This window comes from Hyla sarda, chromosome 5 (assembly GCF_029499605.1).
Source record: "Hyla sarda isolate aHylSar1 chromosome 5, aHylSar1.hap1, whole genome shotgun sequence".
Lineage (NCBI taxonomy): Eukaryota > Metazoa > Chordata > Amphibia > Anura > Hylidae > Hyla > Hyla sarda.
Genome location: NC_079193.1, coordinates 290,331,079 through 290,346,423, shown reverse-complemented (window position 1 = coordinate 290,346,423; position 15,345 = coordinate 290,331,079). Strand labels below are relative to the sequence as shown.

Here is a 15,345-nt window from a genome sequence, read left to right as displayed (position 1 = left end):
GTCTTGTGGGCTGTGTGGATAGTATGACGAGTGAAGAGGTGGTAATGACGAGTGAAGAGGGGTTAATGATGAGTCAGAGGGGGTAATGATGAGTCAGAGGGGGTAATGATGAGCAGGGGGGAATGATGAGAAAGAGGGGGTAATGATGTGTCAGAGGGGGTAAAGATGAGTCAGAGGGGGTAATGATGAGCAGGGGGGGAATGATGAGAAAGAGGGGGGAATGATGTGTCAGAGGGGGTAATGATGAGTCAGAGGGGGTAATGATGAGCAGGGGGGAATGATGAGAAAGAGGGGGGAATGATGTGTCAGAGGGGGGAATGATGTGTCAGAGGGGGTAATGATGAGTCAGAGGGGGTAATGATGAGTCAGAGGGAGTAATGATGAGCAGGGGGGGAATGATGAGAAAGAGGGGGGAATGATGTGTCAGAGGGGGTAATGATGAGTCAGAGGGGGTAATGATGAGCAGGGGGGGAATGATGAGAAAGAGGGGGGAATGATGTGTCAGAGGGGGTAATGATGAGTCAGATGGGGTAATGATGAGCAGGGGGGGAATGATGAGAAAGAGGGGGGAATGATGTGTCAGAGGGGGTAATGATGAGTCAGATGGGGTAATGATGAGCAGGGGGGGAATGATGAGAAAGAGGGGGTAATGATGAGTCAGAGGTGGTAATGATGAGTCAGAGGGGGGTAATGATGAGTCAGAGGGGGTAATGATGAGTCAGAGGTGGTAATGATGAGTCAGAGGGGGGTAATGATGAGTCAGAGGTGGTAATGATGAGTCAGAAGGGGTAGTGATGAGTCAGAGGGGGTTAATGATGAGCAGGGGGGAATGATGTGCTGGGGGTGAATGATGAGCTGGGGGAGAATGATGAGCAGGGGGGGGATCACAGGGAAAGGAGTCACACAGGGTATCGAGGGGGGGAGTAAATGTGGCACAGGGGCTGATAAAAGGGGAGGAATGATGTGGCATGGGGAAGGTGGGAGTGGGGGGCAAACTGAGGAGCAGGGGGAATCAAAGTTGGGGGGATGGTGAGGCATTCCCCCAAGTCATTTATTTTACATTTATTTTTTTTCCTCAAATTTTCCTGTGAAAATGAGGGTGCGTGTTATACGCCGATAAATACGGTACTTCAATTTGAAGAGAAGAAAAAAACGATTGCAAAGGTGGACAATCTCTTTTAGTATAGGAAAAAGCGTGAACCTAAAAATATATTGTATTTTAAACCACATCCTGGTATCTTGTTTATGTATCCAGGCACTTTATACTTCCGCTTAGCATTGATGTGCTTGTTTTATTCTTTTACTTCAATATGACTTTGCATATGCTAATTTCCCTGTTTGATTATCTCATCTGGGCGCTGTGTTTCTTACCATCAGTGTCTTCTTTCGAATTTTCCCTTTCTGCAAACAGAATGGATGAAGTTAATCATCAGTCAGTTCTCCAAATGAATAATAAGATGATAATGAGCGGACAATTCACAACACTTTACATTATCATTAGAGGGCTGAATCATCAAGCCACTTTCTCTATGGAGCTTTCAATGCAACTTCACTTGAAACATCCCATTGTAGTTCAGTACTGGCTATAGAACACTAATCAGGGGATTTGTATTTTTCTCAGATTGAATTTCACATTTGTGTCACGTTGGTTCCACTATGTGTGCTCATTCTCAGTCCATCCATGAATGCAGGTGGAAGCTTTCAGTAATGACTGGACTGTCTTCTATTAACACACAAATTACTTTGTTTCATTTTTTTTCTTATAGCTTAATTTTTTTTATTGACCCAATATAATTAGATTAGATATCAGTAGCTAAAAGGGGTGCAGAGGGATTGTAGCAGTCACATTTAGGCTCTGGTGCGTGAGGGTGCCTAAAAGGTCTGTGCCACATAAGAAGACACCAGTATTATAAATGGCACATGCTAAGCAGGGGGCTTGTTACTGATTTTGCTACAGGGCTCGTAAACGTTAAATAATGCCTTTAAATGGGGGCACACCTAAAGTGCATTATCGAGGAGCATTACTAATGGGTGAAACATGTAGCATTGTTATCTTAAGATCACACACCCTCTGTACAATCAGCATATTAAATGTCATTAAAATCTTGCATGTGTTTAAGACCACCTTTATCACATTTTAGGGCTGTTAGTGGAATACCTTAAAAAAAAGTATTTTGATATATATCGCTATGCAACTGTGTCAGGATCATAGACTTTAAAGAGGTACTCCGGTGGAAAACTTTTTTTTTTTTTATGAACTGGTGCCAGAAAGTTAAACAGATTTGTAAATTACTTCTATTTAAAAATCTTAATCCTTTCAGTCGTTATTAGCAGCTGTATGCTACAGAGGAAATTCTATTCTTTTTGAATTTATTTTTTGTCTTGTCCACAGTGCTCTCTGCTGACACCTTTGTCCATGTCAGGAACTGTCCACAGCAGCATAGGTTTGCTATGGGGATTTTCTCCTGCTCTGGACAGTTCCTGATATGGGCATCAGGTATAAGTATGGACTCAGTAAGGAGGCGGCGGCCGAGGCAGCGGTGGAGGCAGCAGTGAAGATCAGTGGTAAGTGATCTTCACTGCTGCCTTCTAGAAGTTGCCAAACTACAACCACCAATATGCCCAGACAGCCAAAGATTGGCCACAGTTTGGAGACCACTGTGCAGTGGTGTCCAAACTGTAACCCTTCCAAATATTGCCAAACTACAACTACCAGCATACCCAGCCAGTCCAGGCATACTGGGAATTGTAGTTCTGTAACATCTGGCCCTTCAGATGTTGCAGAACTACAACTCCCAGCATGCCTGGACAGTCTGGCCATGCTTGGAGTTGAAGTTTCGCAACATCTGGAGGGCTACAGTTTGGACAGTACTACACAGTGGTCTCCAAATTGTTCTCCTCCAGTTGTTGCATAACTACAACTCCCAACATATCCTTCGGCTGTCTGGGTATACTGGGAGTTGTAGTTTTGCAACAGCTGGAGGCACACTGGTTGGGAAAGACAGAGTTAAATAACAAACTCTCAGTGTTTTTGCAACTAGTGAGCATCCAGCTGTTGCAAAACTACAACCTCCATCATGCACAGACAGCCAAAGGGCATGCTGGGAGTGTTAGTAGTATCCCTCCAGCTGTTGCATAACTACAAGTCCCAGCATGCCCTTCCGCTGTCACTGCATGCTGAGAGTTGTTGTTTGTGCAACAGCTGAAGGCACACTGGTTGCAAAACAAAGGGTTTGTTACCTAACTCAGTGTTTCACAACCAGTGTGTCTCCAGCTGTTGCAAACTACAACTCCCAGCATGCACTGATAGCCCATACATGCTGGGAGTTGTAGTTTTGCAACAGCTGGAGGCACTCTGTTTGCAAAACACTGAGTTAAGTAACAAACTCAGTGTTTTGAAACCAGTGTGCCTCCAGCTGTTGCATAACTACAACCCCAGCATGCACAGACAGCCAAAGGGCATGCTGGTAGTTGTAGTTTTGCAACAGCTGAAACTTTGCCCCCCAAATGAATGTACAGGGTACATTCACACGGGAGGGGGTTAACAGCGAGTTTTTCACTGCAAGTTTGAGATGCAGAAAATTTTCTGCTGCAGCTCAAATTCCCAGCGGGAAACTTGCTGTAAATACCCCATATATGGATGTAAAATGCTCTGCGGACGCACAGGCTCAGGAGTGAGAGCGCCATTTGAGGTGATTTGCACAAGGGTGGCTGATCGTTACAGCGGTTCTGACATAAATGCAAAAAAAAAAACCCACATGTGACCCCATTTTGGAAACTACACCCCTCACGAAGCATAACAAGGGGTACAGTGAGCCTGAACATCCCACAGGCATTTGAAGAATTTTCGATAAATTTGGCATGAAAATTTTTTTTTCACAAAAATGCTGGTGTTATTCCACATTTTACATTTTCACAAGGGGAAATAGGAAAAAAAAGCCCCCCAAAAGAGTATATAAATGCCCCATGTGTGGATGTAAAGTGCTCTTCGGGAGAACTACAGGGCTCAGAAAAAAAGGAGCGCCATTGGGCTTTTGGACAGAGAATGTGTCTGGAATTGAAGGCCACGTGTGTTTACAAAGCCCCCATAGTGCCAGAACAATGGACCCCCCCACATGTGACCCCATTTTGGAAACTACTATTTTAGTGAAAAAAAAAAATGTAATTTACACATCCGACTTTAACGAAAAGTCGTCAAACACCTGTGGGGTATTAAGGTTCACTGTACCCCTTGTTGTGTGCCTTGAGGGGTGTCGTTTCCAAAATTTGAAAAATTCATATTTTGAAAATGTTGGGAAATATTGGAAAATTGCTGCTGAACTTTGAAGCCCTCTGATGTCTTCCAAAAGTAAAAACATGTCAACTTTATCATGACAAAATAAAATAGACATATTGAATATGTGAATCAAGGTATAATTTGTTTGGTATGTTTCCTTATAAGCAGAGAGCTTCAAAGTTAGAAAAATTGAAAATTTTTAATGAAATTTTGGACATTTATACCAAGAAATTATGCATGTATCGACGGAAATTTACCACTATGTTAAAGTAGAATATGTCGTGAAAAAAACCATCTTGGAATCAAATTCAAAAGTAAAAGCATCCCAGTTATTAATGCTTAAAGTGGCAGTGGTCCGATGTGCAAATAAATGCTCTGGTCCTTAAGGTGAAAATGGGCTTGGTCCCTAAGGGGTTAATAGACCATGGATCATGGAGGTGATCAGTGACCACACTTAGGCTAAGTTTCTACTATTTTTTTGGGGGGGAAAACGCCAAGAAAGATGCCAATTCTGCCGCATTTGTTTTTTTTTTTGGCCAAAAAACGCTGCAGCCAGATGTTAGCTGTAAATAAATGAGAAATCGTAAAAATCAACTTTGGCGTTTTTTTAAATTCTTTTGCAGTTTTTTCCCTCTTTTTTGGCGTTTTTCAGCTCCTTGGCGGTTTTCCAAAATCGCAGCATGTTGAGCGACTAGCAATTTTTTAGTCAAAATCGTGGCGTTTTTCTCTCATAGAAGTCTATGTGAGTGAAAAAACGCCAAGAAAAACGATATGTGAGTTTTAACTTTGGCATTTTTTCAGGCTGCATCTATACATTATACAGGAGGATTACAGCGGGTGTCAGGATTGACATCCACTGTGATCTTTCCTTAACTGCAGGTACGACTACTCCCATAATGGAACAGTGTGTTTCATGCTGGGAGTAGTAGTACTACCTAAAAAATGTAAAAAATGTAGAAAAAAAAGTGAAACACACATACACACTTTATTAAAAATGTAGTTATAAAAAAATTAACATTTCGTTAAATAATTTTTTTATATCACTACTGCATCCTTTTTTTTTAAACGCCAAAGGTGTCAAAAATGCAATTTCCACACAAATGAAAAAACGCCAGAAAAAAATGCCAGATGCAGGAAATTGCACTGGTGTTTTTTCAGGCGTTTTTTCTTCTGTTTTTTTTCAACTCAAAAACTCAGGACAAAAAAAAAAAAAGTGGAAACTTAGTCTTAGGGGGCATATATCAAGCCAGGCATCTTTGCTGCCACTCTACATAAATACCCCACCAGAGCACAGGCTTGCAGGATTTATGTGGCGTGCACCATTACATAAACCTACAACATTTATGCACAAAAATAATTTGACTTTTTTGGACTATTTTCTTAATAAATGCCTCCCTTAGTGTGTTTCACAAACTTTTAATTTCTATAAGTTAGGTGGAGTTCAATTTTCAGGTTGGGGACTGGTGGGAGGTAAATAGGCATTATCTCATGTCATGCTGTTTCAAAACTACAACTACCAGCATGCCCACACTGCCTTCGGACAACACAATCCAGGGAGGACCCATTTTGATCAACAAACCCACTTACCTGCAGCAAGAAGATCTCTTTCTGTTCTCCCATCTTCCTGATTTTTATCAAGCCATCTAAATAGAAGTAAAATAAATAAATAAATAAATATATAAATAACTAACTATATAAATAAATAAATAAAAGTTATTAATATGTATAAACATGATATGAAGCCTTGCTTAAAATGTGAAAATATTGCTGGCTAAAAGTCTTAAAAGAAAGTAATCTTCCATTTCTTCCAAGCAGGCAATAAGCGTTATTGATTTTAATGGGGTTTATTGAAAGTCTTGGAGAAAGCTCTAATTACTTGCTACATTTCACCCAATTTGCAGATTAACCATATCCTTTCATAGTGCTTATGCAATGTTAACAGCCAACAGCTCTCGATGTTAAAAACACTGCTATTTCAGAGCCTTGTGCCGAAACACATTTTCATTTTCAGTTCCACCCACTCAGAAAGTAAGCAGTCTGGTAAATGCTTCGCAGGCCCATGTGATCGCACTAAAACGCAGTACTCAACTTTAATTACAGCTACCTATACTTTCCACTTTCTTCTGTTTCCTTAGAACTGATGTCTTTATTAAGAAATTTCTGGTGTCATCAAATCATTTTCAGACACTACACAGTTATACATCTTGTAAGGCTAAAGAAAAGACATCCATAAGTTCAGCATATTACCCTATAGTGTTAATCCAGACAAAGGCAAAAAAAAAAAAAAAAGTACAAGCCTTACAAGAGAGAAAAAAACATCCTTTCTGATTCCATATCTGTCAATCAGAATTAAATCCCTGGGTCATCATCCCTTCTCCAGAATCATTTATAACCTGTTCCCCATGACCACTTCCTCAGCCAGAGAGGTCTATAGTCTCACTGCTCTTACAGTAAAGAACCCCTGTGTGTGCTGGTATAGAAACCTTCTTTCCTCTAGATATAGAAAATGCCTCCTTGTTACAAATACAGTCCTGGGCATAAATAGACGTTAGAGATCTCTGTACTACCCCTCTATATTTTTATACATACCGTATTTTTCACCATATAAGACGCACTTTTTCTTCCCCAAAACTGGGGGGGAAAAGTCGGTGCGTCTTATACGGCGAATACACCCCTATCGCGGCGGTCCCTACTGCCATCAACGGCCGGGACCCGCGGCTAATACAGGACATCACCGATCGCGGTGATGCCCTGTATTAACCCTTCAGACACGGCGATCAAAGCTGACCGCCGCGTCTGAAGGGAAAGTGACACTAACCCGGCTGTTCAGTCGGGCTGTTCGGGACCGCCGCGATTTCACCGCGGCGGTCCCGAACAGCCCGACTGAATAGCCGGGTTAGTGCTTACAGGACACCGGGGGGGACCTTACCTGCCTCCTCGGTGTCTTCTCTGTTCAGGGATCCCCTGTATGGCCGGCGCTCTCCTTCCTCGTCATCAAGTCACATACGTGCGTCGGCGTGCGTAACAACGTGATGACGGCGATGGAGAGCGTGGATACCCGGCCGGCAGCAGAGACGTTCAACAGCAGGCCGGCAGTAGAGACGTTCCGGAGCGACGGGGACACGCCGACAGCGATGGAGCGACATCCAGGGCAGCGGTGACAGGTCCGGAGCGGCGGGGACACGTGAGTATTACCTCCTATGCAGTGGTCTTCAATCTGCGGACCTCCAGATGTTGCAAAACTACAACTCCCAGCATGCCCGGACAGCCAACGGCTGTCCGGGCATGCTGGGAGTTGTAGTTTTGCAACATCTGGAGGTCCGCAGGTTGAAGACCACTATTGGGTTCAAAATCTTAAATTTTTTAGATTTTGCACCTAAAAATAGGGTGCGTCTTATACGCCGGTGCGTCCTATAGGGCGAAAAATACGTTAGTTATTAAGTCACACTTAAACCATCTTTTTTTTTTCTAAACTATAAAACCCTAATTTTAATAACCTTTCTTTCTGCTGTTCTCCCATTCCCCGTATTACCATTGTTGCCCGTCTTTGATCCCTCTCCAGCTCCACTATATCTTTCTTGTACACTGGTGCCCAGTACTGTACACAGTATTCTATGTGTGGTCTGACTAGTGATTTGTACAGTGGTTAAACTATTTCTTTGCATCTATGCCCCTATTACCAATACCATATTTGCATAGTATTGACTTCTCGAACACTTTTTGTTACATTTTTTTTACTGATGTGTGAACTGGCAAAAATTTGTACTTGGGCATTTGGGATTTTTTGCGTTTAAGCCATTGACTGTGCAGCATCAGGAATGTGATAATGTCATAGTTTGGATAATTCCACATGCAGGAATAACGCATATGATAGTTTTCTAATATTGAAAGAAAAATAAAGAATTGGGTAGCTCTAAAACCAAAATAATGACTTATGGGTGCCAGGCGAGTACTAACATGGAGGTTGTGAATTCTGTACAACCTAAACAATAATATAGGTAGGTATAGACACAATCATGTGTATATAGAATACGTATTCCTCAAGGCTGGACTTGATTATAGTATATTTTATAAAAGCTTGTATATAAAAAATGTATATTTAAAGAAATGTGTATATATATATATATATATATATATATATATATAATATGTATATGTGAAAATGTAAAAATAGTAATAATAATACAATAGGATTCGGTCTGTATATATTGATTAGTTTTTATTTATAAAAATATATATAGTATAAAAATATTGGTTATTAGCTTGCTGCACCCTCTGCAGGGCCCTTGCTCGGGGCAGTATAGGCTATTTATTATAATTAAATAATAATTAAATAATGTAAAATATTGAGATAACAATTAAAGGAATAGGCCAAAGCTACCAACTGGTATCTTCTTAGTACAATAGTGTATCGATATACAGTTAGTATACTAGAGTTCCTTTTGATATAATGCATCAAAGTTCCTTAGACACTCGTTGGGGATACAGTGGTAGTTTCTGTATCTTTTATGCATGTATGAGAAACGTTTTCCAAAATGGTAAAATAGCCTTGTATATTGTTGGTGCACAGCACCACTCATCGCCCTGTTCCTGTGAGGTTTTCTAATATTATTTTTACTTTCTTATTTGGAAAATGAAAAAAGTGGGGAAATTTTAATTTTTATTAGCGGTGGGCTTATTGCTATTTATATATTTTTTTATAATAAACAAATCTAAGGGCTTTTTATAAGTAATCATTAGATTGCTTTTATACTGTGCATATGGCATATGCATCACATTGATCTATTAGGTCGGCGCTCTGGTTGTACAGCCTGCCAAGTACAGGCTTTGGGCTGCCCTAAGCATATATTAGCCTAAAGTCAATAGGAATTTATGAAATGCCAAACTCATTCATTTGTACTTTGGCATTTTTTCCACTCATCTTTGGCATTTTTTTCACTCATCTTTGGCATTTTTTCACTCATCTTTGGCATTTTTTCACTCATCTTTGGCATTTTTCTGTGGTTTTGGGCTTAGTAGCAGTTTTCCAAGACTGCAGCATGCTGAAACTATGACATTTTTTGGACAACATTTTTGAGTTTTTTTTTTCACCTATTGTAGCAAAAAGACACCATAACATTGGCATTTGTCCTGGCATTTTTGCCCCCCTATTTATTTAATAGAAATCCTTGAGTCATATGATGAAAGAATCATATACCTTGGTAAGAAAAAAACGCAGGGAAAAAAAATGTCAAAGGAAAAAAATACAGCAAAAACTGTATCTTAGGAGTGAAATATGACAAGGCAGTTTTTTGTGTTCTTTTTCTGGTCAAAAAATTTCAGAAATAAAGCAAAGGGATACCTAACCTAATAGCTGCAGTCCACAGAGTAACCGGTTTGGGGGGGGATTCATTTTATCCCTCTCCTTATTGAAAACACATGCACATTGTGGGGCAGTATGGAAGAACTTTTGAATAAAGGAGAATTAGGCTGACATCTAAAGAAAGTATATGGGCCCCATAAGAAATACATACAAATACACTTTATAGGGGACAAAGAAAGAAAATAAAGAACTGTGAAAATGGTTTTACACTTTCCTAGAAGCACACTTCTACATGTTGTAGCATATAATCTCATGTTTTCATCCCTTATCAATCATAGTGCTCAACTTGCTTAGGGGGCAAAAAAGAAAAAAAAAAAAAATAATGCGATTTTTCTGTCATAGAATTAAAGTTCTTCATTCATGGTGAATAAATTCTTTCTGACAAGAAGTTTTACATTGAACGCCAGTTACTTCATTAGGTTTACATCTCTTGTGAGGCGTCTCACAAACCCTGACAGCAGATAAGCAACCATGTTCCACTGACCATTTAACATCTAAATATAACCCATTTCCACTCTTTATAGGCAGAGATACAGCGATGCTGCTACAATAAGCATTCATCTAATACAAGAAGGCATTCAGAACTGTATAATATTAGAAATAATGTTAAAATTCCTGCAGACATATGACACTCCTGCACATAAATGGTATGCTTGTTAGTGTTGGACGCGAATATTTGCAATGCGAATATTTATTGTGAATATCGCAATTACGAATATTCACAAATTTTTTTTCACAGTATCCCTCCCTGCTTCCATTTTCGCGACTATTGATCCCTCCCTTCTTTTAGCTCTTTTATCATGTGATATTGCGCATGCGCATGCAAATTTTATGGTGAATGCGCATGTGCATTCACCATAAAATGTGCATGCACATGCAAATTTTATGGTGAAGGCATGTGCAAATTTTATGGCGCATAGTAAAAAAAAAGGCAGCTAATATTGCGAATTTTGCGAATATATGACGAATATTCATCCATATATTCACAAAATATCGCAAATTCGATAATGTTCTATGCAGCTCAACACTAATGCTTGTGAACATTATTGGACTTGCGGCTTCGCCTCTGCCCAACGCAATCAAGAAATTGGGATATTAACCTGAAAATCCAGTCACCTGTGAAGAAAATATTTTCTTTACAATAAAGATTGGGAGAGTCTAAGTTCTCCAAGAAGCTCTGTTAACCTTGTACTGACAAGTATATATTACTCTCTGTAAAAGACGTTATCTTCAACTAACAAAATCCCAAAGTCAGGAAGAAAAGAAAAAAAGATGATGAAGTTAGAACATGGAATTGAAATCGAATTTAGGAAAAAGTGGAGCTAAATGGGGACACTAGGACCTAAAGGACAGGAGTGTAAATCCACGTATCCCAAGAGTATATCTCTCGAGGGGGCCAAATAACCATCTTCTGGGAGCCATAATACAGTAGGGTTTTCGGTTGGACTCTTGTCTTTTTCAACCTTACAACCTTACAAACTATGTTATAATAATGTATATTACCTTACAAAATATGTTATAATAATGGATTGTCAACAAACGGCAAAGGACAAAGTAGACTGTCATAGCAGAAATAGTGGAAAATTAGTAAAGCTCTGTTCACGCTTGCAAATTGGTTATTTTTAAAGGGGTATTCTGAATTCACAAATTGTTTGTATTATGCTGGGGACATGGAAAATTAAAACGTAAGTGATCCTCCCCTCTCCTGATCCCCCATAGCTCTATTACAATGTATTTTGCTCACTCACTCATCACTGATGGTCCCTCCTTCCAAGAAACATCTGCCATGGAAGTTCCACTGTGTGCACAGTGCAGCAGAATTCCATTTAAAATCAATAGGCCTCTGCTACAGCAGAATTTCCAAGCTGAATATTTCCATGGAATTCTGCTGTGTGAGCATACCCTAAGACGTCTCATCTCAGATGCAGGGATCATGGGTAATAAGCGGAGGACTGGAAGGTGCTGGAACAAAACTGTAGGGGAGGTTGGGTATCACTTATTTTTTATTGTTACCGTGCCACAACATAATATAAACAAATTTATGATACCATAATACCCCTTAAAGGGGCACTCCATTGGAAAACAATTTTTTTTCATATCAACTGGTGCCAGAAAGTTAAAAAGATTTGTATTTCTATTTAAAAATCTTTATCCTTCCAGTACATATCAGCTGCTGTATGCTCTACAGGAAGTTCTTTTATTTTTGAATTTCCTTTCTATCTGACCACAGTGCTCTCTGGTGACACCTGTGTTCATGTCAGGAGTTGTCCAGAGCAGGAGCAAATTCCCATAGCAAACCTGCTCTGGACATTTCCTGACATAGACAGAGGTGTCAGCAGAGAGCACTGTAGTCAGATAGAAAGGAAATTAAAAAAGAAAAGAACTTCCTCTAGAGCATACAGCAGCTGATAAGTACTGGAAAGATTAAGATTTGTAAATATAATTAATTTACAAATCTGTTTAACTTTCTGGCACCAGTTGATTTAAAATAATTGTTTTCCATTGGAGTGCCCCTTTAATAATGGAAACCTCAACAAAATGCCAGGTCTGTCACATGCACTGGATTCATCAGGGTCAGCCATTTTGAAGGTACGAACAACACTGTATGCAGCTGACAAAATCTGCCAGAATATGCCTTTAAAATCAGCAGCTGTGAGCATAGCCTAAGGCACGTGTATTGAAAAGTTTATTATTCCAAGATCTTAGGCCCATGAACCCCAACATTTAGAGATGTAAAACACCATTTTAATGAACAGGTAGTTTGCAAAAGAAGTCTGTCCAAGGAGCTGTCATCTGTTCGTCTTCTACTGTACCAGTGCCGCAGAGCCCAAACCAGTGACCCAACATGGAGGATTGACACCGCAATGGGGCACTGGGGCTGTGTGGTCTTGTGTGTGTAACAGTATTTGCAGAATTGTTCCCCACATTTTCATTCTGCAGATGGAGCACACAGAGCCCCTATCTAGAGATTGGTGGGGATCCCAGCAGTTGGCACCCTGTAACTGATACCATATGCTGACAGTATATCATAAATGTTTGTAGTGGGAAAACTTATTGAAGGATACACTGTTTGGCAAAATAAGTATATAATAGCAACAACAGTGGAGTAATAATTAGGATTATTTATCTGCGATCCGTCAGTGAGCTCAGCCCAGACTACAAAGTGCTGCTCACTCCAGAAGGCACGGAAGATGAATGCCAATGTCACATTTCATTAGGAGGCATCATAGCACTTCAGATCAATGGAGTGAAATTAGACTTATAACCCATCAGTCAGTTGAAGATGTAATTTTGAGTTCTTAAGATAGATGACATTCATATACTGCAGTACACTGTGTACATCACTGTTTTTTAACCAGGGTGTCTCCAAGTTTTGCAAAACTACAACTCTCAGCATGTCCAGACAGCCAAAGGCTTTCCAGGCATGCTGGGAGTTGTAGTTTTGTAACAGTTGGAGGGACTTTATTTGGTGAACACTGGTCTACATAATGATATTTGCCCTAATTTTCCAACAATTCTGACTTATAAATATTAGAAATAATTGCCAAGTATATTACACAACTAATTGTCAATGCAATCCCCTAGCATGCCAGTCATGTTTTCAGGATGCACTAACTATACAGTATTTTAACCACTTATTGTGTAAGTACAGTGACCACTCGACCTACGATGGCCCCGACTTACGATAATTTCAACATGCGATGGCCTCTCAGAGCATCAACATACGATGCTTTTGTATGTCGGGGCCATTGCATAAACGGCTATCCGGCAGCGCAGACTGCTTCAGCTACCACCGGATAGCTGTTTACGGTGCCCCGTGTGGTCCGCTGACGATCACTTACCTGTCCTCGGGGCTCCGGCGCGTCCTCTTCGGGATCCCCTGCATCGTCGGCGCTCTCCATCGACTTCATCACGTAGCTGCGCACGCCGTCCTGTCATCCAATAGGAGCGGCGTGCATAGCGACGTGATGGCGGCGAAGGAGAGCGTGGATGCCGGGGAAGCAGAGGCCTTGCCGGAGCGTCGGGGACACCTCGGGGACGCGGTGACAACAATGGACGGCGACATCCCGGGCAGTGGTGACGAGCAGTGACGGTCCGGAGCGGCAGGGACAGGTGAGTACAACTTCCTCTAAAAGTGGTCTACAACCTGCGGACCTCCAGATGTTGCATAACTACAACACCCAGCATGCCCGGACAGCCGTTGGCTGTCCGGGCATGCTGGGTGTTGTAGTTTTGCAACATCTGGAGGTCCGCAGGTTGTTGACCACTGTCCTATACTTTACATTGCACGGATCCCTCAACATACGATGGTTTCAACAAACGATGGTCCATTTGGAACAGATTACCATTGTATGTTGAGGGACCACTGTATAAGGCAATTGTTTAATTAAAGGGGTACTCCACAGAAAATAATCGTCTTATCTCCTTTCCAAAGGATAGGGAATAAGATGTCTGATCGCAGGGGTCAAGCCGATGGGGACCTTGTAATCTCTGGGCCGGCAGCAACAGCGTCCGGAACATGGAAACTTGGAGCTTCTGTGTTCATGACTAGTGATGAGAGGCATTGCCCATATTAGAATTTGCTCGATATGCAGAAAAAATTGGAAACACAAAAGGGAAGCGCAACAATGTGCCGTAAAAGTTTTCAGATATAACAAAGACAAAGAGGTGAAAAAAACTTGCTCACCTTCTGGTGTTGTGCAGTGGGCACAACACCATATCGCGCTTGTATCCCGTTGCAAAGGGAATAGTGAAATCAGGGGGTGCAGCTCACACCGTGGCGTCCTGGGATTCCTGGACGTCTGGAGAATGCAAGAGGTGAAGATCCCCGGGGCTCCGGTTCACGTGTAAAAAAGGTGTGTTCGAGCGCTCACTCCTGTAGAATAGCTTGGCTGGGATCGTGGCAGTAAGAAGTAGCCGGACACGGTTAAAGATATAATAACCGGATTTTATTTGTATAGATCACAGATAACGCGTTTCGAGGGGTGGGACCCCCTCTTCATCAGATCAATGATGTGGCAGATGTGGGAGGCCACTAATTTATGCAAAAAAAGCCCGCGAAATTTAACAGCAATTACCGGGTACAGATTAAAATACAAATATGCATCTGTGCAATACAATTACCACAGTGTTGAAGATGTCTCAAATCCAAAGCAAAACATAAATTTAAATTAAAATTTAATACATATTACAATTAACATGAATGGTGCTTGGATGGCAGATCAAATAAGGTATTACTGCTATTAGCCTGGCCTTCCGTTCAGGGAGCTGAGCAAGTAGAAAAATCAAAGCGCCGCTCTCCATGTTGCGGCGTCATCTCAAAGATAGAGGCACAACTGGACCCTGGTCTTCCCCTGTATGGGAGACCCCTCATCCAGGTGCTCGGGAGGAAATGTCCCAAATTACCAAAAAGTTCATAGTAGAAGCGCATATCCTGCGCTGGACCGATTTAACAAACACAGGCATCGGCATTGCAATAGAGCATATTCTATGCAGTAGTGCCGTAGTGTATATTGATGTCATTGATACATACATTTATATATATATATATACACATGCGCAGTTGTACACACATCCTCCCATGTATTCTTCTTTGGTTGATTGCTGGGCTGGTGGGGGTCATCTTTATTGGTAAGAGGGCAGGATGACACATTCAGTGAATGAGCTCTGTAGCCTCATTCAGCCCATGGGGTTGGAGCGATTCCAG

General features: G+C 41.1%; 1 protein-coding gene across 1 annotated transcript in view; it reads right to left on the bottom strand.

Annotated features, from left to right (window-relative positions):
* Window positions 1-1,172: 1,172 nt before the first annotated feature.
* RP1 (RP1 axonemal microtubule associated) overlaps window positions 1,173-15,345 on the bottom strand; it is a 284,608-nt gene continuing 270,435 nt past the window's right edge. Inside the window, exons 30-31 of the mRNA XM_056521929.1 lie at window positions 5,864-5,919; window positions 1,173-1,401 (exon numbers count right to left, since the gene is read on the bottom strand). Of these exons, the coding sequence (XP_056377904.1) occupies window positions 1,343-1,401; window positions 5,864-5,919 (115 nt within the window). The 3' untranslated portion in view covers window positions 1,173-1,342. The remainder of the gene's footprint in view (window positions 1,402-5,863; window positions 5,920-15,345) is intronic.